The sequence below is a fragment of the Engystomops pustulosus genome, chromosome 4 (genome assembly GCF_040894005.1).
Source record: "Engystomops pustulosus chromosome 4, aEngPut4.maternal, whole genome shotgun sequence".
Taxonomy (NCBI): domain Eukaryota; kingdom Metazoa; phylum Chordata; class Amphibia; order Anura; family Leptodactylidae; genus Engystomops; species Engystomops pustulosus.
In genome coordinates, this window is record NC_092414.1 from 110,017,182 (window position 1) to 110,044,857 (window position 27,676).

Below are 27,676 nucleotides of genomic sequence, written 5' to 3' on the forward strand. Positions count from 1 at the left end.
CCCAAAAAACCATGTGTTCACTTACTGTGTAATGAAATGTATTGAGATGCGTGCACTATTACAGTGGACTGATGCACTCACTCCTTGGCTGCAGTCCCCCAGGTAAAAGAGAAGACCCCTACTTCACTGAGGCAGGCCGGGAGGCTTTCGATAAGATGTATAAAATCTATGAAGGAAATCTACAAATGCTCAGTAATACAATAATGCAGTCCCCAGCACATGTGATGCTTAAGGAATCAGAGCTGGTGAAAGACGTTCTCAATGTTCTCATTGGAGTTGTATCTACTACATTCTCCTTCAACCAGGTAAGTCACGTTTTCTGTGAACTATTTTCAACCATAAAGCCATTTCTACATGTGGCAGATTTGCTGCAATATGTTTTAAGGAGTTTAGTTTTCCATGTCCTTTCTTTTCAAGCTCAATGCTTTGCATATAAACAGAGCTTTGAGGCCAGTTGTACAGTGCAAATTAATTGTGGATTTTCTTAGAGAAATTTCACACTGTGATACAGTAACATTCCAGTAAATGCGATTTTGCCTAAATAGAATCCGGCAACTTTATATTGATGCAGATTTATTCTGGAAATGATGCTAGATCACAGGTTAAAAAAAAAAAGACAAAAACCTGCACTTTGAAAAGTCTTATAAAAACCACTATATAGGTATCCTTATGCAGAATAAGCACATATTTTGTGCAGATTGCGCAAAGATTTTACGCATAACAATCCAGACCATGTTGGTCTGCCTTTATGTTCAATTTTGTACTATTTTAATCCCAAAAAGGGTTTTACCATGACAGTATTTATTGGATGTCCACGTAACTGCATGTTTCCGGTATCACATCTATCTCTAAAGTCTTTGGATTTGACTATCAACAGTTGTGATTTCTTTTCGAGAAAAGCAATAGAACAATAATCTTTGCTGTTTGTAGAACTCTGAATTACTTCTGAGTTACATTAAGACTATAGCTGAGCTCTACATTGTTTCCATAAAGACTGTCTTCATGTGACTGTCTGCAGGGATGGGGAGCAATGTGGCGGGGTGCATTTTAGGCCCTTCAAAGCTCTATTCTTATACAAAGGATTGTTATATGTTTGCCTTGAAAAGAAAATAGTGTGTGTGAACTGCAAGATATTAAGTACAGTCAAAACCTTCCCAACATTGTTGCATTTCCCTTTTTGACTTGTGATGTCTGAGCTTTTACCATCAATTTGTTATTTTATTGGCAGTCAAGTCAGACCTTCGTGGTTAAGCAGGGTGTCTATATCTCTGGAACATCTCCTGAAAACATAGGCAACCTATTGGCACAAGTGGGAGACTATGGCTCATACTACACCAGGCTGAGCAATTTCTCTCTGCAGACTAGTCTTGACTCATCACAAAATAAAGGCCTTGTATTTCAGGTAATAAATACAGTCACTAAGTATTTCTTCCCCCAGCCTATGTATGTATTAATTATGTCTTAAAGAGAACCTGCCACCAGGTTTTACCCCACTAAACCTTAAGCACCTTTAGGTAGGGTATGAAATGTCCTTTCTAGAATTCCCTGTTTCATTTACATATAAAAAAAAATTCCCCCTAAAGTCAGGCAGATATGACTCTTATCTAAAGTTGACTATATACTGGGGATTATGGGCTGGCTGGCTATATACCTAAGGGCATGGGCTGGCTATATACTGTGTGGAGGCTGTGACCAATGCATTTCCCACCATAGGCTTATACTTGAATCAATAGATTTTCCCAGTTTTTTGTGGCAAAGTTAGGAACCTCGAGTATATACTGTAGTTGGAAATGTATGCTGCAGGTAAAGGTCCATTTCCTGCCTACTTTATAACTGCCTGTATGTCCAATTTTTCAGCCCACAGTACCATAAGCCTGGTGGGATCTGAAAGATGAGATCCTTAGATTTATTGTGACCACTAACCCCACAACCACTAAAAGTGACTCGTCATGTGAAAATGGGATGACAAGAGTCATATTTGCCTGACTTTGGGGGAGATTTTTTATAGGTAAACTTGTGAGATTTCACATAAGGGGGAATTTAGAAAGGACATTTCATACCCACGGAGGCTAGGTGAATTAAATAATATCTAAATTTCTATTTTCAGGCGTTTAAAAGTGGCCTTAGAAAATACCTGCAGTATTACCGTGCCTGTGTTTTATCGACTCCGAGTACACTGTCACTTCTTACCATCAGCTTCCTTTTCAGAAAACTAGGACGACAATTAAGGTGATTATTAATGTGTTTAATGGAAGATTGCAGACATTGTTTTGAACATGGTTAGACATTTATTGCTTATGAATTGTTATCACTTGCAGAGTTGAACAGAATAGAGAATAGTTGTCTTATCGCTCAAGTCTGAGCTTCTTTTGGACATCTCATGCAAGCCATATGAATAAAGCTAAGGCCTTATACACATGGACATAGTTTGGGGACACGCGCTGGTCATTATTAAGAAGCTTGCCACATTTCCATGTATTTCTATGGCCACACAAAGAAGGCTGTGGTTTCTACCATCCTATATATGACCCACTGATCTTTTTTCTTTTTCTCCCATCATTGGTGTGTGAACAGACTTCAGATACATATGACCCACAAGTCCATTGTTTGCGGCCTGTAATATGTAACATTCATGTGCATGTGGCCTCACTCTTATTTTTGTAGAAGTAAATGTAATCATTCCATTAAAACCATGTGGAAATATATGCTCTGCAGTAGCCCTCCAGGTTTTGTATAGATATTGTTGTTTACTTGCCTGACACATACCCACGGAGGGCTATCCCAAAAATCTGGATTGTAGTCTGGAGCTGCACTTATAGGGTATCCAAATCCTTCCTCAACATTTTATTTGCACTTTTCTTATGTTATCTCACTGTTCTGTCCAGCTGGTTAAGCATCATTTATATTTTCACAGGTATTTGGCAGAACTATGCTGCATAGGGGCAGTGGTCCCTGGATCCAATAGGGGGAACAACTATTCCTTTCCTACAGTGAGTTACCCAAGCTAAGCAGTAGGATCTTGGTAATAATGTTTATGCTGACAATGCTTACTTACTTGCATTTAAAAAGTAAGGTATATGGTTCTGGACCTGTCAGCACAAATTGACCAAATAAACCACTACCAATATGTCAACAAGATGCTAGATCATGTCTATTTTATGGCCCAGCACTGTGGCATCTTACAGAAAATCAACTTTGAAGTGACGTGTAATTTGGTTGTCAAGGAGGTGGAGAGTTTAACCCTGAAGTCAAGCTTTGCGCACGTCAGAATGCCCTCTTTTCTGTAATTGATGGTCCTGCATCCAGGCACATTACTAACCAGATCTCCTTCATTTTGAGGTGAGGAGAGCTTGACTTCAATGCTGAGCTCTCCAGCTCCATTACTGTATACAACTTATTTACATCTCACTTCCAAGTTGATTTTCTGGATACTGCCATCACACTGAGCCATGAAAGAAACATGATCTGGAAGGCACTTATCTGCTTGACAACATACTGTTAATGGTTAATTAGGTCAATTTCTGATGACAGGTTCCCTTTAACCTCTCTTAATTGTTAACGTGTGCTATTGAACACTTCTTATTCACTGAATTAGAAATGCATTTCGATAATTACATGAAGAATAAGGGGATGATCGTAATGTTTTTGTGGTGCAGATTTCATGAAGATACTAAGAACATCATGTGTCAGTCGATGATTTACTTGTACTTTGATTTTCCATATTTGTAGGTTCTTTCCTTTTTAGTTTATTGTACATGTTTTATGTACATTTCTCTCTTCTTTTTTTCTTCAGGGTGTTAAATTGTTATCTTACCTTTACAAAGAGGCTCTTGAAAACAGCAGCAATGAAAACTACCCTGTCTTGTTATCCCTTCTAAAATCCAGCTGTGAACCATACACAAGGTGAGAACACCTCAAATTTACTGATTGTTTGCAACCCAGCATTCCTGTTGATGTGTTTTCTATATACACTGTATAAAAAGATGTTGCATGAATCACTCGCCTGTATAGTACCAGTTAGACGGGTTGTCCAGTGTAAATAGTTCTTTTGTCTGAACAGAAATATACTAATGGTCTTGGAATCTGGACTTGATATTTTACTTTTTATTTATTTATACACTAGAAGTAAGAATTAAAAATCTATATGCAGTCTTTGTTACTTGGTATAATATACAAATTTCTGGATACTTTCAGATTTATCTATGACTGGGTCTACACTGGGGTCTTACAAGATCCTTGTAAAGAATTTATGATCCAGGTGAATGAAGACTTTCTTGGGTTTAGAGGTACAGTATATTATTATATCCTTAAGAATTTGTTTTTCATTCCGATTTTGCGTTCAGCTTTTAACTGTTTTATTACCTTTCCTTGTTTCTTTTAGATAAACGCTTCTGGACTCATGGATATGTTTTGATCTCAAAAGATGTAGAGGATTGTGTGCCAGTCTTTTTAAAGCATCTAGCAAATGAAATATACATGTGTGGGAAAACTATTAATTTATTGAAACTCTGCTGCCCAAAGGTTGGTACAAATGTTCAAATTACCTACATTACTCTCTACCAAAATGTGTCAGACACTGCCCCACCCTCCAAACATTTACACGTAACCTGGAAACCCATCTTTTTATCACTGATCATTTAACAACACGCTATGCTTCATCACCTGGGGTCTCCTTCTACCCACCCATATAGATTGTGAGCCCTCATGGCAGGGTTTTCCTTTAACTTGTATCAGTTCAATGTAGTTTTGTGTCCATTTTTTCTCATCTTATACAAAAGTATGTGAACTCCTTCTTTGATCTACAGCACCATGGAATTAATGACATTATATAATTAATAATAACCTGTCAGAAATAGAAATGGTAAATAGATTGTGAAGCATCTTACATGCCTATTCATCTTTTTTTTTCAAGCATTACATTTGCTGGTCTGATGTCCCAGTGCCACGAATATCTGTTACATTTTCCTTGGAAGAGTTAAAGGAGATTCGAAAAGATTGTGCTGTCTATGTAGCCAGAATAGATCGAATTGCCCGGCAGAGCAGCATCAGCAAAGAGGAGAAGGTAAGTAACAGTGTGTGTACTTTTCTGGCTATTAACTTTGGGATTGTAAGTGAAACTCAGTAAAGCAACAATAAATAACGTGCTTAGAACTGACAATAGCACAATGTGAAAAAATAAACCTTCTATAATTGATGGTTTGTGTAAGGAAAAGTTGTACAATTTTCCAATATATTTTCTGCATCGATTCCTCACTGTTTTCTAGATGTTTGCTTGCAGTCCTGCTATAGGAAGTCTCTGTTTACTTCCAGCAGACATAAATCTGTCCCTGGTCACGTGATGTCACACTGTGAGCGGTGTATTGTAAGGAGCCGTGCAGCTATGTAACTGTGGACATAGACTTCTTCTATAGAAGGACCGCAAGCATCTACTAAACCTTTTCTCTTTTTTCTTCTTTTTTTTAAGTTTTTATTTATGCATTTTTCAATTTTTATAGCAATACAGTAAAACCAGAAATGAACCAGGCTACAGCGTATTAGGGCACATTTCCTAATAACAGGTCGAACTGCAGTTTGCTTGTGTAGTGTGCAGGGTGTGCCAGATTCAGGAATTCTGGTGCGTGTTCTTCATGAATCTGACGCTCCCTGCACAGTTCCAACAGACTGCATCAACTTTTTTTCTGGTGCACCTTTAACATAGGGCATGCTATACATTTCTGCCGAACTTTACATGATAAATCTGGCACATGGTCCGACTGAGCACGAGAATGCCCCCTAATTTGTGTTGCATGATTGCCTAGTGCAGCTGCGCCACAAAAGGTCACGTGCGACACATTTGTGGCGCAGGCACTTCTTAAATACCTGCACAAGCAGTCTGCACCTAAAAGAACATGGAAAGCCCACTACAAAACTGGCGCACGGCCCTTAGTAAATGTGCACTGTTATGTTCAGCAATGTGATAATAGTGGATACAAGTGTGTATAGACCAAAATCCAGAGGTACTGTAGTCAGCCCACACAGAGCAGGCACAAAACTCAGTGACACAAGACTAGCAGGCACTCGCATATTCATACCTTTACCAACATTCTCACTACGCCTTGGTTAAATTGAGCTGGATTGTGTGTCTTACTTTTCATGTCTGCGGCATGCTTTATTTCCCAGTGATTTGGTGACTGATTTCCCTGTGGGATTTAACCCTTCCTAGCTTAACCAGGTCTAAGTTCTAGGTCTTTGCAAAAGGAGTATTCCCTTGACCAAAAACTTATTGGTACCTTAGTTTCCACTTGACAACAAGATTATAGATGCCTGTCTGTATACGTTTTGTTTTCTGATGGATTTGATGTTTAGATGAACAGCATTTCCTGCTAATGGATTATGTTGTATTTTAGGAGTTACAAGCAGAAATTGCAAAGCAGGACTTAATTATTCAGGCTCGTGAAACATCAGAAAAACTTCTAGAGAGATTTAAAGGTTTGATTTTTTTTTTCTTTGACCATCAAAGATTGTCTTTTTTTACATTTTCTTTTTTTTTCCTCATTTCTTTCTTCTTTTTCTTTTGCCTTTCTTCAGATCAGCAGCTGTCAGACAGAATGTCTTCTGATGCAAGAAAGAGAGAACTGTTTCTAAAGCTGAAAGAACAATATGAGAGAGACCAAGAGGTAGGATAATGATATGGGAGTGTTTGTAGAAGAATAGTTTATATAATATTCTGCCCACTAGTTAATTACTTGTTGGCAGGCAGTCTTTCAGACAACTTTTCTAGGGAATGCTGCTAGGGTATTGGGATTAACATTATTTCTAAGATTTAATATCACTTTTTTTTTAATATATAATATAACATAGAGACGAGTTGCAGCCAAACAGGAGGAGGCTGATGATGACTTCAGCTATGCTCGGGAGCTACGTGACCGAGAAAAAAGGTTGAAGGCATTGGAGCAGGAACTGGAATTGAAAGCGAGGTAAACCAGTTCAATGAACTATTGTGTCTAATAAAAGCAATCTGTATGAGTCCATAAGTCGAAAAGGCTTTAGTGAACTATCACTCATGTGGAAAACCGCCAGTGTGAATCTGCCCGAACGTAAGAAAACAGCCGTATATACAGATACGATACTGCCCCATTCATTTTAATGGACAATACGGCCATCCATTTACATGACCGCATTGCCCAATGTTGGTACGGTAAGTGAGCTGTATAAAAAAAAAAAAATAGAGCTATTTTACACTTTATTTCCCATCCATACGGCCCGTAGAAGTCAATGGGAACGTATTAAATACGTGCTGCATGTAGTTTTTCACCACATGCTGCCGTATAGAAGTACAGTATCCAGAACCAGTGGGAGGTGCATTCTGTCAGCCATCCATCATCTGCCAGCCCATCGTATTTTATACGGATACGGTGACATACGTGCACATACAGATGAAATTCGACACGCATATACGGATTCATACAGAACGGAAATAAATGACTGGACAAATCACATGTTCATGTAGCCTAAGGCCCCATACACATGACCGTATAAAAATGGCCGTATATACAGCTGGACTACGACCGCATCCATTCCAATGGGCAATACCGCCATCCATGTACATGGCCGTATTGTGCACCGTACCGTAAGCAAGACGTATAAAAAAATATAGAGCATGTCCTATTTTCCATCGTAAGTCCGTTCCGTTTGGCCCCTAGAAGTCAATGGGAACATATAAAATACGTGCTAAATGCGTACTTCATATGGTTGTTCACCATATGCTGCCGTGTAAAAGTACAGTATCCTGAACCAGTGGGAGGTGCCTTCTGTCAGCCATCCATCATTTGCCAGGCCACTGTATATAATACTGATACGGCACAGATAAGGTGCAATACGGTGCCATACTGTTGCAGTACTTCCCATATTATGGCCAGAATACAGCCGTGTATACAGAACAGAAGAAAAGGGCATACAGTCGTGTGCATGAGACCAGTCATGGTCTAACCAGTGGTAGCTGTACTGAATAGTTTACATGAAAAGTCTATATGATGAATTCTGTCTGGAGTTGGATAATAACCACAGTACCACCATACAGTCGGCTTTGCATGGAAATGGGAATTCAGTGAAAAACTCCTGCACTGAAAGGTATATATGATATAGAGGTGTACAATACTCGCAGTATTACCATACAGTATATACCAGGACCATCATACTATTTTACAAAGTTATTCGCCCTGACGATGTAAATAACAGGAATAAAAAGGAGAGGGGCAGATATTGCACTGAAAATAGGGGACCTCCCTTGTGTTTTTACCAGTCACCAGGTGGAATATAACCGCAACCTACAGTGGTCACTATAATAAATTTTAAGTGGCAAAAAACACTACAATGTAACATATTTGAATCAGTACATTCCTTTTAATATATACTTAGATATAAAAGGTAATATATTCCCAACGTTCCCCCTTTATTTATTTTTTTCCTTCCCCTTTTTGTTACATTATATGCTGGTGCACATTAGTGATAGATCATTTGTTATTCTTTTCCTTTGTTCTAATCAACCCCTGATGCATAGCTCTACCCACCCACAAGCCCAAATTGCTACACAATAGGGAACAGTGTGGGGTCATTGGCCACAGGTAGACACCCTTATCTTTAGAAATAATACGTGGATTATACAACAAGTATCAGATGTCTACCTCTGACCATTGTAACTGACAAGTGAAGTGTGGGCTGACTAAAGACTAAAAAGGCTTTCAAAAATTATGGACAATTTGCATAATTTTTTGCCTGTTTTTTTTCTTAAAAAAGGTAGAGAAAGCTTAAAGAAGAGCAGATCCTGCCAGAGGAGGTACACACCAGTATGTGGGTGGACTAGGTTTACAATCTTTGATCCTAGTGGTAGATGTCCTTTAAAATCGGTTTTGTCTGTATGAACCTACTCAAGTATGTCAGGAACATTTACCATCTCATTCTGGTACATCAAAATTAACATATCTTTTAGCATTTAACAAAATTTGGTTCAATATTTCCCCATTTTCAAAGCATTTAAAGTGGTTGGCCACTTTACCTCATGTTTTTGTAATGCATGTGTGGGGCAGAATATTGAGTCATTTACAAAAACATATACTGTATAATAGTTCTGCGCTGCTTTCTTGATATATAAAGTGAAGCCTTCTGTCTTTTACCTCATCAGCCAGACATTCCTGTCCATATAATGGCTGCAGATGGAGGGTCCTGTGATCTCTAACCCTCCTTGAACAATCGCCCTGACAAAACCTTATCATAGTATTCATGAATATAAAATTAAGGTCCTGGCAGGGCCAATGTTCATGGTCAGATAGAGATCACATGACTCTCCATCTGCAGCTATTTTATAGACAGGAATATCTGGCTGATGAGGAAAAATACAGAAGTCTTGTCTGTCAGGGGAGTGGAGAAGAACTATTAATAGATGTATATAGGTAAAATACCCAACATTCTGCCCCCCCCCTCGCCCCCCTCCCCCCCCCCCCCACACACACATTACAAAACAGAAGATTCTTGCTAACAATCAGTCAACATAAAATCAGCATGTCTTTAACTTTCTCTCAGCTGAAAGGTGAAAACCATTGTACCCAGTCTAGACAATGCTCTGTGAGTTAAATAGAGTGATTTGCTCTTACCTGACAGAGATTATGGGGGAAATTAATTGCTGCTTCTACACCAGTTTTTTGGCATAGAAGCAGTGAAATAATAGCACATTCTTGTTCAATGCAAGAATTTGCAATTATTATGTGACTACTTACTCACTATGTGGGTGTACAGGTGCATGTCCTCCAGTTTCTGCCCTGTGACTGTGTACTTTTTAGAAACCAGCTAACTTTTGTTTGCAAGTTTTTACACAAAACTACGCTAGATCAGGCCTGGCATAGCTTTGCTTGGTGGCTGCGCCGCCTGACAGTTGCATCAAGGATACCTTGAATGGAAACTTGACCTTTCTTAGTCACTGGCAGTAACATTTCACAATTTGTATGGCTTATATGTGTGGTAAATAAACCTTTTTATTTTTATTTTTTTTTATTGTAATAGACAAGAACTCATTGAACATTACAGTCGATTATCTGAGGAGGCCACTCGTAAAGAACAGAAGGCTCTCTGGAAGCTTCAGCGACATAAATTGGAGACTGCCCGCTTGAGATTTTTTCTGGATGATGAAAATCACTTGCAGGTATTTCTAATACCTGTTGGCATTGAATATCAGTGGGATGTAGACTTATCTGACTTCATAGTGTCCTGAGAGTGATATGTACCCTTTCATTTAGAAATTACTTGAAGAAAATCCAGTGGGTTCATCCAAACAAGAATTATACACCGAAACCAGTCCAGCATCTGCAGTATATATTCCAGAGGAGGATCAAATAAATAAGGTTTGTCTTGTGATTCATTATAAACTGCATAAACCTCACATAAATATAAACTTACCTCTATAATAGCATAAACAACAAAGACAAAAGCTTTGATTTTATGTATCAATTTTGGGATGTAAAAAAATAGCTTCAGATTACTTAATCTCCTGGCCCTAAACACTTATTACTGTGGTAGTTTCCTTTAATAGAAGCTACAGTCAGTGAGGTGTAAATCTATGGATCACATGAATTCTTACCTGTGACACGATGACAAACTAGAGATTGGAGCAGGATTAATGCAGAGTAGTCCTGATGCATGTGCTGCTTGAAACCAAGCTTTGTCAGTGGTTATATATATTTGAGTGAGAGTATGGCATCCTATCTGAGACATTCACATTGTCACTGTTTGTCTAACAAAAAAATCAGGAATAAAAAAAGTTTAAAGTTAATGCCTTTTTCTGTGACATATGATTTAACTGATTTACATGCTTCTGATGAAAACCACAATATGGGCCTCAACTAGGGGGGAATATGAATAAAAATATACACCCCCCCCCACTAGAGGGGATTTTTTGCCCCATGGACCTTCTGCTTTTGACATCAGGGTTGGCGCCGGCATTGGGCATACCTGGGCAAGTACCCGGGCCCAGAGCTGCTTGGGGGCCCACATATGACTGTACATAATGAATCCATAGGGGCTTTATAAAATAACCATGGGCGGATATTTGGGATGAGAAACAAGGGAATATTTTGGGGAACAGGAGACTTTTTCATTTTCTGAATTTTTAAAGCCATCAAGTGAGTTCACTGCAAAGGGGCCCACTGAGGCTGTGTCGCCAAGGGCTATAATGAAACCTGGAGCCGACCCTGCTTGATGTGGAACATCTTGGCCATTCCCTGGCCTAAAATTTGATTAATTCAAGTGCAAACAAAAAAAAGTCCCATCCTAGATACCCTGTAGGCAGAAGATGCTCGCTACAAAGAGGTAACTTTAACTTTTTATTTAGAAGTGGAAAACCCATTTAATTATCTCTATTTCTTTTTTCTAGAAACTTGATGAGAATGTCTCTTCAGGTATACAGAACAATTTAACATTGGTAACAGAGAAAGAACTCGATCCTTTAAATTCACCAGACCAGGCAAAAGATGGCGCAAATATAGAAACTCCTGCTTTGGAATTTGCAGATTTTCTCCCTGTACATCCCATAGAAAAACAGGATACATTGCCAGCTCTAGATCAGTCTTACATTGATGACGCTTTGCAAGGTATTGGTTCTGATCTTCTAAAAACTACAGAAATCAAAGATTCCTCAAATACATTGAGTGTTATTCCTGCTGGCGAGTATGACTTCAACACAGTTTTAAAGCCAATGGCCTTTACACAGGTCTCTCACATGCAGATTGGGGAATATGTGTCTAGTGAACAACCTAGAAGGCCACGTTGGAATATACATGGGCATGCTTCAGATGGCAGCATTAAAGTTGGAGAATATGTTCCTAATACTGTTGTACCCAAGCCACAGCCTAGCCATCACGGCCATGCTACTGATTCCCACATAAAAATTGGTGACTATGTGTCTGAAGTGCAGGCTGTCCGACCTCAATGGAATGTACATGGCCATATATCTGAAGGCCATATAAAGATTGGAGAGTATGCTTCTGATATAGAAGCTTCAAAACCAAGGAAAAGCATTCATGGCCATGCATCCCAGGCTAATATCAAAATAGGTGAGAATGTATCAGATGTAAAGCCTTCTAGACCGCGGTGGAGTGTCCATGGACATGCATCTGATGCCAGTATCAAGATTGGAGAGAATGTGTCTGATGTTTTACCCCCACAACCTAAATGGAATATCCATGGGCATGCTTCACAGTCTCATATACAGCTAGGAGAGCTTGTCTCCGACACTGAGCAGTCAAAGCTACGCTGGAGTCCCTTTGGCCATGCTTCTCAGTCAAGTTTTAAAGTTGGAGATTGGTCTCCGTTAGTAGACCCCATTGGGTCTCTTCAGCCAAAACCAGGGCTTGGACATTCATCTGACTCTACAGTCCAAAATGTATTGTATGGTGAACGACCCGATTCCACTGTTGCTACTGATAATTCAGAAACAAATGATCTTCCTTCTGACACTGTAACTGTATTATCTCCACCAAGTGTGAAGGAAAATGAAGAAGGCATTAAAGGCGGTAAGTAGTACATACATGCCTAACTTAGTATACCAATATACCAAAATGATTTAGCTAAAATGTTAAAAGCTTATCAACAAATTTTATGATTTTTTTTTTTTAATGCGTTTTAAAGGGGTTGTTTCAGCTCAATTCTGAGAAAAGATGGCAGTGCTCAGAGAAATGCCGTGCTCGGTATTACAGCCCCCTTGAGTGAGACTGAGCTGCATTTATACAAGTCACTGGACAGTTGGCACTGACTCCGCTCCAGGAATCCAATATTGGACCCCTGGCAATATAAAATTGATTGCTTTTCTTAAGAATTTTTAAAACCAGAAGTACCCCTTTAATTATTTTAGAAAACTTTAAACTGTTTTTATCCTTTTCCTTATTGTAAGCAGAATGTTGGTTGCCCATATGGAGAAGTAAATAGGAAATTCAGGAACACACAAGCAAGCACACTTGCAGCAAAATATGTCTCAGAAGTCTCAGGTCTATTGACCCCTCTTATGGCCTTTTTGCCCATTAATCTAACGTTCCCTTATTCACACAGCTCTCCAGGGAAATGCCTCACACTGTCTGAATCTTTGTATGGTCAGAACTGCCGGTAATCTTCCTTTAATACATTATAAATCTGAATAAGCAGAGATCTTTGTATAATTTACTAGTGGAAGCTTTACACGGAGCATCATATTTAGTTACAGACCATGCATTAGACATATAAGACTTCCACATAGTAATGCAGGGGTATCTTTATGTATAATATTGCTGTCAAATCTTACTGTTCAGTGAGATTTTAGCTTTGTTTCTAGGAAATGACAACTTGCCAGAAGACGACGAGCTGGCACCTCCACAAGAATTAACTGATGCACAGGTGAGACACTGTATTCTAAGAACCAAATGTTCTTCAATGGGCTTGATTTCCATGTCCCCCAGTGCTATCAGAAAGTTTGCTGCAGCTTCTGGATACTTCCAGTTTCATATTCGGTGTTCACCTGTATTGGCCACCACAACTGTGAAAGGTGGATAAGTAGGGAAACCCTGCTTGTGGCACTGCCCCAAATATGCACCATCGGTGCTCTTAGATGTGTAACCCAATAAGCTATTTGGCTTTCCTACAGTCAGTTGGGAGGTTATGTGCTGGAGCATGCAGTCTGAGACCCCACCCACCTGAATTGGCATATAAGATTCTGTGACTAACTGCTCTGATTGGTCAGTAATGGTAAAGGTAAAAGAAAAAAAACTCCAGCTGCCCCTGACTTGGTGGAGCAGCATCTTTTATAGGATGGAAAGAGTTGGGAGGCAGTGGAGATGCTGAGAGGGTCTCCAAAAACAGTAATGACATTTCATCACAATTTGCAATAAACATTTGCAATTTATTTCCTTTCTTTCCTCCATTTAAGTACATGCAAGGAGAATCAGATGAGAATACAGAGAATAAAGTGGGTCCTTGTGATAACCCCCCGGAAGAAGAGGACAGAATTAATGACGATGCCTGGAGGAAGCAGCAGCTGTATATACAGACACTTGCAGACAGCTATTGCCTTGAGAAATATCAGGACACCTATGACATGATGTGTAAGCGGCTTCACAATATAAGACCTCCATGCCATACACCAGACATAGAGGGCTTTTCTGGTCTCATACTGATGACTTATCCTGAGGATAAGTCATCAATATGTGATCAGAGGAGGTATGAAACCCTGACCCGGATACGATGAAGTACTTATGCACATGAATGTTGTTCTTGTCTGCATGCTATAGTTTTTGTTTGTTTGTTTGTTTGTTTTGTTTTTTTTCCAATGACAAACTGACAAAAATTCCATTGGACCCACACACAGATCATCTAGAGGTGGCTGAACACTCAGAACAGCTCCTTTTCCTTATCTTTTTTTTTTTAACCAAGAACTATCCAACATACTCTTCACTTGTTGTTATTTCTTACTCCTCTCTTCTTGGCTCACACTTCTCTTTTCATAGCTTACTGTGCTTGATATCCTGATATTGTACTTATATTTTCTTTTGGTTTCTGGTCTGCAGCTAAGCCTCCAGTTCTTCGTATGCTCGGTTGTGTAATGCCTCGCGAGTTCTCCTTTCCTGTAGACCCTGACATAAAGTCAGCTACTGATGAGACGGCGGTGCAGCTCATTGAGCTTCTCTCTCTCCCCGTGCTCATGAAGTATTCTGTCACTGCTCCTGTTGTATCCAGGTGAGTTCTACAACTTGTATATTTGTGGTACCTTTTTTCTCCTTTTATTTACAAAAAACAAATCCCCCAAAACCTTATTCCGTAATAAAGCCTTTCTTGCTGAGTGCTTAGATTCATTCCTATTATGTAAATGTATGTATGTAAATATGTGTGTGTGTGTGTGTGTGTCATATATATAATATTCTCCTGCAGTAGCTGAGATACTGGCTCGAAAGGGAGTTATGGGTAGGAGGGCAACCACTATATCATACTATATTATCATTGTAATATAGAGAGAGGGGTATGTCCCAATTGGACAGACATATGGATGTAATAGAGAGGCCGCCCCCTCCTGTCACTATCTGTAAGGCTCTGAAACCCATGGTCAGGAGAATTACCCTTGTTTTACAAGAACTGCCATTCTCTTTGTTCATAGAAGCTCCTGAGTGTCCTGTACCTTATAAGAAAATGACACCTCACTGCTTTAACTTTTTAGTGTTTCTCTTGTGAACAAGGCCGTAGTGGATTACTACTTTGTGGAACTGAATATGGAAAAGCATTTTGAAGCAATAAGACATTTTTTGCTAATGGAAGATGGAGAATTTGCTCAATCTCTTAGCGATCTACTCTTTGAAAAGGTGAAGTATTTGAATCGCTACAGCTTTCTGTCACATATAAAGTGTTTGTGTAAATGTTAGCAATGTCTTCCTTGCTAGAATGTATACAACTCTCGGCTCTAGTTTTCTGCAAAAATATATTGATTGGTCTCCTATTGCTGCAATTTTTGGGAGAGTAAATTGCATTGGAAATGTAATCTCTCCACGTCTTCATCCAGTAACTCAGTGAAATGTTCCTAGCAAATGCAGTATATAAGTCATGTTATAGCCAGAAATAGTGTAAAGGTCCAGTAAAAGTGTAGTTAAGTTAAAAACACAGTATTGCAATAATAGCTGGGGAAAAAAACATTGCAACTGGATTTAGTGGAAAAAAAATCTGTATTTAGGAATTGGGTCCCCCTTACCTGCTTCCCAGGAGAGACCCAGTGATAATCTTCTACTTTTTGTTGGAAAAGTAACTTTCTATTACTTGCATAACAATGATGAGGAGGTGCTCTCTAGAACAGTCCCTCGAAACATTCCCTTTCCTGCCGTATTGGCATCCAGCAGGCCAGATACATCATCAGGATCTCCGAAGTATCCAGTTTCTGTGCAGTGTTCAGATGACACACAAGCCAGTACATGGGAATGCATGGATGTGGTTTGTGGTGATGTAACCAGCCTGAGGATGAAAGGGCATCCAGCCAGGATGACTTCTATGACTGCCCTGCACAATGCCACATTCCCAGAGTGTAGAACCACATGTCACCATAGTGTGCAATAGCTGATGATTGTTTCAATGAAAAAGTCAGGTAACAACTTTCAGGATTGAAGGCAGGAATTCGGTCCACTATCCTGCTATAAATAATGGATGCGTTATGGAAGATACATGAAAGTCTATAGTGAACAGTCCACCTTCTGTTTTTAGTTATGGCTGTGCTCTCCTAGAACAGAGTGTGTCAACCCAACAAAGCCCCAACATATGATTGAATTTGGCTTTAGTATCATACAGTTCAATTTACATGAAGTTTCTGTGGCTGAGCTCATACAATTAAGCTGCACTCTAGCCCTGACCTATGATTTATGATTATGCCTATGGGTGATTTGTCGTCTCCTGTGGCAAAGTTTTATTGTAATATATTGCAGTGTAGCAGACTTACTTGTATATTTATTGTCTTAAATATGTCTAGGATGATAAAGGGTAGATGATTATTACACTACCCCTATAGCAGGCAGAGATGGCAGTGGCCCTTTATGTTTCTCCCTTTTGTTTTCCAGCTTGTGTCGGGTCAGGCGCTCGGTGAGCTCTTCACTCCCTTGGTTCTGAATTCTATATTGAACAAAGCTCTGCAGTATAGTCTACATGGAGACTCTCATCTTGCCTCAAATCTTTCTTTTGCACTTAAGTACATCCCAGAAGTGTTCACACCTACATCCCCTGATACATTAAACTCCTTGGAATTACGATACAAGGTAAAGAAATGTACTCTTTATACAATGTGAATCCCTGTTCCTATGTAGGTATTAATGGTAGAAAAACATAGGCAAGCTCTGTGCAGCGCTGCGTAATCTGTGTGCGGTATATAAACAAAGAATTATTATTATTATACAAACCAGTCCCTTAGGTTCCACAGGAATATCGGCAAAAACATTTTTTTTCCTGGCTCACTGGTATACCCCAATTAGTTTGCCGGCATATAATAACCCCTGCGGCTACACTGGCCCAGTCAGATACATCAAGAGGCTCCGGCCTCATATCACATATCACACAGAATCGCAAAAGTCCTGATAAATATCCCCCTTTCTATTGTCTTTTACCGAACCAGTCATGTAACACAGCACTTTCACACAGCGCGGACGGTTTTTACTTGAAATTTCTGTACTTTTAGTAATTATACTCAGAAAGTTAATGTTAAAAAGAACTTCAGTATAAAATCAGAAGAGCGTGCCAAACTTGTATCCCCTCTTTTAACCCCTCACCGACATATGACGTAATACTACGTCACATGCCGGGTGCGGGTGCATGGAGAGGGTTCACGGGCTCCATAGCCGGTAAGTCTTTGCTGCATATTGCAGGGTGCTTTCCCGCTGAATGGCGCCGACGAATCAGAGGATTGTCGCTCCCCGTGACAGTCTTGGGTCTTCCGAAGACCTGAGGCTACTTTGTGTTAACCTATTCATTAAAATGTGCTATCAGCACATTGTAATGAATGAGGAGTAAAATCCCCAAATACTGCCATACTGTAGTATGGCAGTATATGATAGGATCGTATGGACAACCTTGGGTTAAAGTACTCCAGGGAGTCTGAAAAATAGTAAAAATTAAAAAAAAAAAGTTAAAAAATAATAATAAAAAAACATAAAAATTCAAATCATCCCCCTTTCCCCAGAACTGATCTAAATATAAATAAACAGTAAAAATCACAAACACAGTGGGTAATTTTAAAATACAGTTTTTGCCCTCTATTGCTTTAAAACATATGTTTGGGTGAAAGAAATAGTGGGAATTATTTAAAAAGAGCAAGCTGATCTGGAGTGTCCTAGAAATATGAATGGGAATAGCAAATAGGCATATAGTTGTAAATTTTAGCATTCTATATATCTGTTCTCCTATTGGTGAAAAAAGAATAATTTTTAAAAATGTACATTTTTTTTTTCCAATGTGTGTATTTGGGAAAAGAAGTCTTAGATATGGTTAAAATGAAATATTTTGAGAGAATAATAAAAATACAAAAGAAAAAGTTAAAAATGTTTCAATAAATAAATATTGAAAGATATATTGGGGCAAATTTACTTAACTGCTCCTGTCGCGGTCCCCAATCCGGGCGGTCCGACGAAGATGAAGTACGGCGCTATTCACGAAGCTCGTGCACCCGATTTCCTCCATCCGTCGCTTCCCTGACGAGGTCCGCCGGAGTTCATCTTCTTCCGCTGCTTGTAAATGCGTGTCTTGCTACACAATTTGAAATGTTAAATCCCGCGCATAGTCCGAATCCGTCGGGTTGTCTGAAGGCCCACCCCCCCAATTTGTGTCTCGTGCAAGCCGGTGCGGCAAAGTCCCCTGTTAAATGCGGCGCAAAACAGAAATCGCCGGGAAACTCGACGAAAATGAGCTCCGCGGACCCTTAGTAAATGAGCCCTATTGTGTCTATGGTTAGAACACAATGCTAATGGTGGAGTTCTGAAAAATGTTTTCCCATCAAAATGGGATTTTTCTTTGTATGCTTTCATATGTAAATTGTGATTTAATTTTTGAAGGGGTTAATGATAAAGCAGAGGGGCCAGTGGCGTAACTAGAAGCTGTCGGATCCCAGTGCAAAGTCTGTGCCAGGCGCCCGACTATAATGTATGGTTTATGGTAATAGTCTTCTCATGTGGGAAAGTGACACCATAAGGGCCCCCTAAACCTCTTGGGCCCAGGTGCGATCGCAACCTCTGCACCCCCTAAAGTTACGCCCCTGAGAGGGGCATACCTGACACTACCTGATACCTGACATATGCTCCCATAGAAACAAGACTGTGTCCTTGGATACGGCCACCTCTGCTGGACGGATTGCACAAAGAAACAAAGTTTTTGTATATGAAATGTCTGGGAGTTACTACATGTCCCACAGCCGTCCTGTGGTAATGATTTCTGAAGCCAGGAGGTCAGAATGGGGTCAGTAGCACATATCTGGCCACCACTGCCAGAGGGTGAGGTGGTCGTATCTGAGAAAGCTATCTCGTTTCTAAGGGACAACATGACTACATTTATGAGAAATTATCTTCACACAGGAACATTTTTTTTAATAACCTCCAATTAAAGAAATGTTTACATATTGCAAATGAATGTAATTTAAAGTGAATTCCCAGATACGAATACCCCTTTAATATTAAAAAGTACAAATAGATTTGAAATGAAAACGTTTGCATTAGGTGCCTTCTGTTATCTTTGGACAGAACGACTGGGAGAGACTGCTGTGTTCTTCAATGCGTCTTTTACCAAAGCGTTTGTATAAGTATTGTCTGTTTGGAAAAGAATCAATTTTCCACAGTTAATTCTTACTCCTGAATATTGTGCTGATCCTTTGCGTTGGGTTATACCAATGAGCAGGAATAAATTGTGATGATATCCATGTATTATGGGGTATTGATGTTATACTGGTCATAATCACTCTTTTTACAATCCGAAATGAAGAAGGTGCCTTGTGGCCTTGATACAATTAGTGATGAGGTGTATAAGAAATGTCTGATCCCTTGTGTCATGACTACAGTATGAAATTATATTATGCGTTGATAATTGTACATGATCTGTGTCTGCTCTTCTGCAGGTGGATTGGCCACTAAACATTGTCATAACTGATGCCTGCATTAACAAGTACAACAAGATCTTCTCTTTTCTCCTCCAATTGAAACACATGGTTTGGACCCTGAGAGATGTTTGGTTTCATTTAAAACGAACAGGTAACAATTTGCCCAATTTGACTATTTTTTAATTAACCTTGTAAAGTCATAATGATGGGAGTTTCCCAGATGGGAGGAAAGATGGATTGGAAAGATAAAGCTCACCTGAGGCAAGTAGATTCAAAGATCAGAAGTATCACAACATAGCACAGGTACTATAGCGGGAACACCTAAGAAACTTTATGGAAACTGTCAGCTGAAATGGGCATTGATTGGGGGAGGATCCTGGGAGGAAGTACAATTCCTTTCCATAAATATAGAATAAACATTTATAATAATAGAATGGATTAATGGAATATCAGGGGTTTTGAAAAAAAATGGACATGTTGTACAATTAATGTCCCATATATAACGCAGCAAAGGCTAATCTGATTCTTTTATGTTCTGGGTAACTACTGGGAACGAGGAACTGATCTGATAACTAAAGTGTATGCAATTTTAGACCCTGTGAAATCAGAAGTGTGTATAATGTAATGTGGGGGAGGCAGTTCCCTATGGTGGTAATAAAGAAGAGAGCAATTGGCAAGAATTTTTATTTTTTTGGATTCTCTGTAAAATAACTAAATACTAGCAAAATAACCCCCCTAAACTAAATTTATTTTCATAAACTGCCATTAGAAAGCATTGCCTCTATCCCTTCATTGTCCCTCTACATGCCTCTAAACCTAAGCAATGAGGTCCTAAAGCTGTATGCAAATGACCTGTAAAATGTCCAATGAGTCATCTGATGTCTGTGTCTCTCACATGTGTATAGGAGGATGCAGCATGTCAGCAGATGCAGCACACTATGCTTTACTATACATTACACACAGACATGAGCAGGGGGGGATGAGAGGGGAGGGGGGACAGGGGTGACATCACTGCCTCTGACCATGTGACCAGCCTTATTTACATAATAAAGAGTAGATGATTTTATAATGATTAATGTATGAATTGACTAGATAAAGGCTGGGGTGGATCCTTGTGAGCTGCTCCAAAAGGTAGTAGTGACAGGACAAGTGACAAAGACCTGATGACAGGTGTCCTTTAAGAGCTACCCCGGGGGGCGTGGCTTAGCCAGCGATGTGAGTGGACGCACCTCACCACAGCTCCTGCAGCAGATCCTGGTCTTATCATCCTTGCCTGCTCCTCGGCTCACAAAAACTACTGAGCACCTCCGGATCAAGTCCCCAGACATCCCCAGCATATCTAGTATGATGGGCACCCGGAAAACAGAGCGGGAGAAGGGCGCGAGACCTGCTGGTCCGCCTGTCCCCGCAAAAAAACCATGGCGCCATGGTGGGAAACCAGCAGCAGGAGGTGGCCGTGCGCCTGGAGAAATAGGCCAGCTCGGATCTGACAGTGAGTCCCTCAGCCCTGGCACCCCAAATATCGGAGGATGCGATAAAGGGCGATGCCCCATTGCCCCGAACTTTTGATACCCCATTGGGGAACCCCACCGATATCCCAAGTGCAGCCAACACTAGTAGGCCACAGCCTTGTATACCAGTGGCCCCCCTTGATGGCACTCAGTTTGCTGCTCTACAAGGCCTTATTGACGCACCAGAAGAACCTACTCTAAAGGATCTATTCTCTGCAATTTCACACTGCGGCTCAGCTCTGCTAACCATGAACACCCATTTTAGAGGGCTGAAAGAGGAGGATGTGAAAATCATCCGTCATGACATCCGTAAAGTTAAGGAAAGAATACATGCGGTGGAAGACGGTGTAAGCGTATTGGAGGATAATCTGCCCCCTGTAAAACGGAACTTACAAAGAATGATAAACAATGGGGCAGATTTATCAAGCTGTCTGAAAGTCAGAATATTTCCAGTTGCCCATGGCAACCAATCACAGCTCCCCTTTAAAATATTCATGAGCACTGGTAAAATGAAAGCTGAGCTGCGATTGGTTGCCATGGGCAACTAGAAATATTCTGACTTTCAGACAGCTTGATAAATCTGCCCCAATGTGTCCATGTTGCTAGACAAATCTGAGGACATTGAAAACAGGCTGCGAAGAAACAATCTGCTTTTCGTGGGGGTGCCGGAAAAGGCTGAGGGCATGCATGAAGTGGACTTTTCTGAATCTTGGATGAGAGAAAAATTCAGTGACAACGCACTTACACCGTTATTTGCAATAGAACGCGCTCTCAGAGTGCCTACAAGAGCTCCGCCGCCAGGGAGCGCTCCAAGGCCGGTGCTAATGAGGATACATTTCCGTGACAGGGTTAACATTCTACGGCAAGCTAGAAATCAGGACAACCTCATCATTGGAGGTCAGAAGATTTTTTTTTTCCCTGACTTTTCTGCAGGAATGCAGAAATGAAGAGCACACTTTTAAGACATAAAGCGACGACTTCGTCGTTGGTCTCTTGGTCTGGTGCCTCAACAGGGTGAAAGTCCTGTATATGTCTCCTGTTGGTTAGTTTGCTCGCTCATAGCTATATGTTTTCTAGATATCCATGGCGGGTCAAGTTAGAGCATCAGCGTGGAACGTAAGGGGCCTGGGATACGCAAATAAAAGATATGCGCTCTTCTCCACAATACAAGCGCAGGCTCCAGTAGTGGCCTGTTTGCTTGAAACCCACCTAACTTCAGACAGCACCACCCTATTAAACAGGGCTTGGAAAGCCACTTCTTATCATTCCACTTACTCCACTCACGCAAGAGGGTTGAGCATACTCATACCCAGGAATATCCCTTATGAATGTTACTCCACTCAGGTGGATTCTGAGGGCTGTTTCGGATGTCAATACTGCTCTATTTACAGGATACCCGTTATCATTGTAGCAATCTATATTCCACCACCATGTAATTGTGAGGTTCTGAAGAACGTGTTTGTGTCTTCATCTCCCCAGTTCCCTGTTCTTGCAGTAGGGGATTATAACAACTCTCTCTCACCAGATTTGGACAAATTTAGTGCCAGAGGGACAACATCGACACAGCAAACAACCTCACTGGCTATATTTTTAGAGGAGGTGGGCTGGTGCGACATATGGCGCTTGCGCCACCCTCAGGACAGGCAATATTCATGCTACTCCAGCTCCCACGGCTCTCTGTCACGATTAGACCTTCCCTTAGGTACACACACCGTTCTCCCATATGTTACTGATGTTACATACTTGCCTAGATTCATATCAGACCATTCACCACTTCTGGTCACTCTGCTCCTTGATCAAAGTAGAAGACACTCGGGGGATTGAGAAAATTAATCCATTTTGGATACATTTACTAAATTGTGGGGGTGCTTACGCCACATATATCCAGGACTTTCTCATAACGAGGGATCAGCATCTACGTCAGCAGTCTGGGAGGTTCTTAACCCCTTAATGACCGCCCTATCGGCTTTTTACGGCGGTCATTAAGGGTACTTCTTCTGACGCGACGCCTTTCTACGGCGCCGCGTCAGAAGAAGTTTTCGGGACACCGGGTTATTAAAGTGCCGGTGTCGGGCTGTGAAATCACAGCCCAGACCCGGCACTAACACCCGGGATCGGAAAAACTCGTATCCAATGATTCAATAGGACGCCTGGCCACTGTTGTCGAAGTGCAGCAATGGTCGTATCCAATGACTACCATCTCGGACAACATGGCTACATTTATAGGACATTCTCTTCACACAGGTACATTTTTTTAATAACACGCAACTGATGAAATATTTATACATAGCAGATGTAGTAGATGTAAAATGATAAAGGCAGAATCTGCAATCATCTGCAATGGCAGAAGGCCGTCCACGGAAAGCGTGGAAATGAAGGATGAGAGGCAGGCTGGTCAAGAGCCCCACACATATCGCCCCTGTGCTTGTTTAATCAAGTGTCTAGCTACAGTCACAATTGTGCTAGTGATCATCCTAATTCTCTACTAATGGATCCATGCTCTTTTGATGGCTGTATCTGGCTCTCAGACAAATCCTTGTTTAATAATGGTCGTCAGTCTGTACATCTAAGACACACATCGATGATCACTGGATGCAGTGTTACCACTGCCTGCGTCCTTTGTGTGACCAAGGTGCCATCGCTGCACCATTGCTTAGGTGACTGCACCTGTGTCATGGAGTAGAGCCGCATCCACTCTTCTCTATGACCCAAGCAACAATGGCAGTGGTGTCTGGGTCATAGAGAAGAGCGCGGGAGTTATGAGAAGACGCTGAAGGGAAAGCAGGTAGGTGAGTATTCCCTTTTTTTTTTCCTTTTTGCTGTGACTACCTATCTGATGGTGGCAAGTATGTGCTGGCACTAGCTATCTACTGGGGAAGCATGTGCTGTGGATACCTATCTAATGGAGCCTGGGGGCATGTGATGGGGATAACGGTCTACAAGGAGGTATTTGCTGTGGCTTCCTATCTACTGTGCATATTGTATGGCTCTTGCAGAATTACACTTCAAAAGATGTGGTGTTCATGGCTCTCTCAGCCAAAAAGGTTCCTGACCCCTGCTCTAATACATCCTGGGTATTTGCAGGATAAAAGAGGGGTACGAGAGTAAGGTCATTTTAATCAAATACATTGTAACTACCATTATAGATCTATAATATAGATGTATCACAGTATCTGTCCATTTTCTATGTGGAATAAGACTAAATCAGTGCCATCATATTCCATTTTCAGAATTGCACCACAATGTGTCAGAAATTAGACTGGCCCCTTAAAGGACATCTACCACCATCAGATCTATTGATGGTAGATGTCCCAAACTTACTTGCTCATTACGTCCATCAGGGGCTTATCTCGCTTTTGTTATATCTAGGCATATAGTCATTCTTTTAAAAGACACTTTATAAAAATTATTCGGATAAGTCAGAGGTGCTCCAGCCTATGTTACCTGAGCGTCTCTTGGCTCCACCGCCTGCTTATACACACCTGGAATGCAAAAACAAAAGCGAGGTCACCCCCTGATGGACGCAACAAGCAAGTAAATTAGGGACCTCCACCCTCAGTAAATATGAGTTAATTCCATTGTTTCATTAATTGTATATTTTTTCATTGTATACAGCTCTAGTGAATCAAGCCTCTAGCTCCGTCCAATATCGGCAACTTCAGCTCTATCGCCATGAAATGCAGCACTTTGTGAAGGTCATTCAAGGTTACATTGCTAACCAAATTCTGCACGTCACTTGGAGTGAATTCAGAAACAAACTTGGAACGGTCAGCAACCTGGAGGAGATCCGCAAGACACACTCTGAATACCTAAATAAGGCACTTTTTAGGTAGTATCCAAACAATCTCATTTGAGTTTTTAATTTAAATTCACCATATTCAGGAGAAGTTTTCTTGATGAAAGACAAACATTACACAATATACAAGGTGGTTTTCTGACCACAAGAAAACATTTTGCCATAAATTCCCTGCATTCTACGGTCCACCGTTTGGAGAGCCCAAGTTTTCTAAAAACCCTTTCACTTTTCTTGTAATTTTCTTAGTTACTATTTGTTTGGTACAGACATATATCAGAGGAAAATAATGAAACTCCAACTCTCCTCTGTAGCCAGATGTGTAGGTACACTGTCAACAATGCAAAACCAGAGAATCTAGCATCTTCTACAAAATGTATGCTTCTTTATTGATTCTTCATAGCATTACTAAAAGCTACTTAGACCTGAAACACATTGGTCAGGTATTGTACTGTACAGCTGGTATCTGACAGAATCTTAGTATGAGGATTCAGCTACAGAAGAATATTATTTTATACCCGGTGTGTTGTCTATTTACAGATATTTAGGGTACAGTCCATATAGCAAATATACAACAAAAACCCATGTGAAGGTTGTCCGAGTGTTTTCTGCAGCCTACTTATCATTTGTTTGTCCTCCAGAGGACTGCTGACGGAGAAAGCTTCCCCATTAATGAACGTCATCCACAGCATCTTTAGTCTCATTCTGAAATTCCGGACACAGTTAATCTCACAGTCATGGATATGTGACAAGGAAAAGCAGATGGCGAGCCATCCCAACTATGGGCTGATGCAGCAGTCCTATGACACCTTTAAGTATTACTCCGATTTTCTATTTGAAGGTAAGTCTATATTTATACTTTATTCCCATTGTGTCAACGGGATTTGGGGAAGTTGTTTAGCCTGTCACATAGATTCTGTTCAATTTATGTTTGAAAGTCTGGCATGCAGGATCTGTTATTGTGATACTACTTGACAGTTTCTAAACAGAAATGCATTTCTATGGATAATTCAACTATTTACCATTTGTTACAGTGGTAACCAAGCTTGTAAATCGAGGATATCAACCACATCTGGAAGATTTCTTACTGCGGATTAACTTCAATAGTTACTACAAAGAGAACTGAACAAAGAGGCTTCCCTGTAATTTGTGCATAATAGATGTATAAAATAAAGTTGTTTTTTTAAATATAAAAACAGGGGGTTTTTTTCCAAAAGTTTTTGTATGATTTATTACTAGATTTGCTTGGCTCTCAAGTCTGTCATGGCAGTGTTAACATTAAAGAAAGGCTTGGCACACCTTATGTTGAAATGCAATGTAAAGATAATTGGTGAAATCAATTACTTTTACATGACCTGCCTTATGTTGAAATGCAAAGTCTGTCTTTAATATTATGACTTTTGTATGGATTGGTTATCCTACTTGAGCACCCTACCTACTCTGATTGGAGTGCCGTGCAGTCCTACAAAAAATGTCATGGCAGGTTGTATTAGGGAATCATTGTAGTGTAAATAATAACAGTTGTAAGGTTCCCAAAATGGTTTAAGAAAAAAAATCTGCTCTAGCAGAAATGACTCTTCATTACATAAAAAAGGATGTTTAAAATGTGAACACTTGATATTCTGCAAAAATGAATAATGTTTAGACACGGACCCCATTTTCTCCAAATTATATGCAGTCTTATTTTATTATGTAAATTATAAGAAACTTTGTGTATAATTTATAAGCCACTTGCACGAAAAGGATGCTCAGGAGTATCCTAGTAAGACACAGAGCTCCTTGCAGGGAGGTGCGCCTGAAGAGGACTTACTGGACCTTGATCCCTGGATACAGGTGTGGATTGATGGACCAAATGTTAAAAACTTAAAATCGAGCATAAATATTTACACTAAAATCCTCAATCAATTTTCCGTTATGGGGTTAAAAGCCTTTAAAATCCGGCATTATATTTTGATTGATCAGGCATTTTGGGATGTGGTGATACCTATTTTGTTTATGATTTTTACGGTTTATTTATATTTACATGCTCAGAAATTGCCGAGCGCTGCGCTTGGCAATCTCTGGCAGCCCCATAGAGATTAATGGAGCAAAACGGTCATGTGCCGTCTGCGCCATTAATCTGATGGAACGACGAGGGGTGGATAGGGCCTAATTTTTTTATTTTATTTACCATTTTTTCATACCCCCTAGGGTACTTTTTACCCTTGGTTGTCCGATTGATCCTAGAGCAGTTCTGCTCTGACACTTCTGATAAATCTCTACATAGACAAAGTTTCATTAGGAGACAGTCAAAAAGCTTATACAAATGGGACGGTCAGTGACCGTCACTGGAATGAGAATGCCAGAGACTGAAACTGTCACTTTTTTTTTTTTTTTTAACAGACTGTTATTGACAGTCTATAGATACATATAAAAAATATTTTTTGTTAAACCATTCTATTTTGTTATAGTCAAGAACAGTTATGTCGGGAGCTACATCTAGTCTGCTATATAAATAAAGATGATTATATCTATACTTTTTCTTTGTGCAGGCTAATGGACTTCTATAAAAATACTTGGGCCACAGATGAGGAAATAAATTTGCAGGTCAGGGGCATGTGAATAGACACATAGAAAGCATGCAAAAATCATGGATAGCATAATGATGTGAAAAATGGTAGTGTGCCATTGTGGTCTTCAGCTGTTTATATATTTCATCTGTAATCCCTTAAGGATGCAGCCAGTTTGCATTAATCCCTTAACGACCTGGCCCTTTTTAGTTTTTTCACTTCCATTTTT

The 27,676-nt window shown here is 40.2% G+C and overlaps 1 protein-coding gene across 3 annotated transcripts in view; it reads left to right on the plus strand.

The window, feature by feature from the left end:
* TUBGCP6 (tubulin gamma complex component 6) overlaps positions 1–27,249 on the plus strand; it is a 34,478-nt gene extending 7,229 nt beyond the window's left edge. For all 3 annotated transcript variants that reach the window (XM_072147055.1, XM_072147053.1, XM_072147054.1), the window contains exons 4-26: positions 95–305; positions 1,229–1,402; positions 2,108–2,229; positions 2,915–2,990; positions 3,794–3,903; positions 4,195–4,286; positions 4,382–4,521; positions 4,913–5,062; positions 6,387–6,468; positions 6,568–6,656; positions 6,841–6,956; positions 10,036–10,174; positions 10,269–10,373; positions 11,402–12,539; positions 13,331–13,392; positions 13,922–14,096; positions 14,559–14,727; positions 15,203–15,344; positions 16,581–16,775; positions 19,613–19,745; positions 24,721–24,934; positions 25,540–25,739; positions 25,933–27,249. In XM_072147055.1, coding sequence (XP_072003156.1) covers positions 95–305; positions 1,229–1,402; positions 2,108–2,229; positions 2,915–2,990; positions 3,794–3,903; positions 4,195–4,286; positions 4,382–4,521; positions 4,913–5,062; positions 6,387–6,468; positions 6,568–6,656; positions 6,841–6,956; positions 10,036–10,174; positions 10,269–10,373; positions 11,402–12,539; positions 13,331–13,392; positions 13,922–14,096; positions 14,559–14,727; positions 15,203–15,344; positions 16,581–16,775; positions 19,613–19,745; positions 24,721–24,934; positions 25,540–25,739; positions 25,933–26,024 — 4,126 coding nt within the window. In that variant the 3' untranslated portion in view covers positions 26,025–27,249. The remainder of the gene's footprint in view (positions 1–94; positions 306–1,228; positions 1,403–2,107; positions 2,230–2,914; positions 2,991–3,793; positions 3,904–4,194; positions 4,287–4,381; positions 4,522–4,912; positions 5,063–6,386; positions 6,469–6,567; positions 6,657–6,840; positions 6,957–10,035; positions 10,175–10,268; positions 10,374–11,401; positions 12,540–13,330; positions 13,393–13,921; positions 14,097–14,558; positions 14,728–15,202; positions 15,345–16,580; positions 16,776–19,612; positions 19,746–24,720; positions 24,935–25,539; positions 25,740–25,932) is intronic.
* The last annotated feature ends 427 nt before the right edge of the window (positions 27,250–27,676 follow it).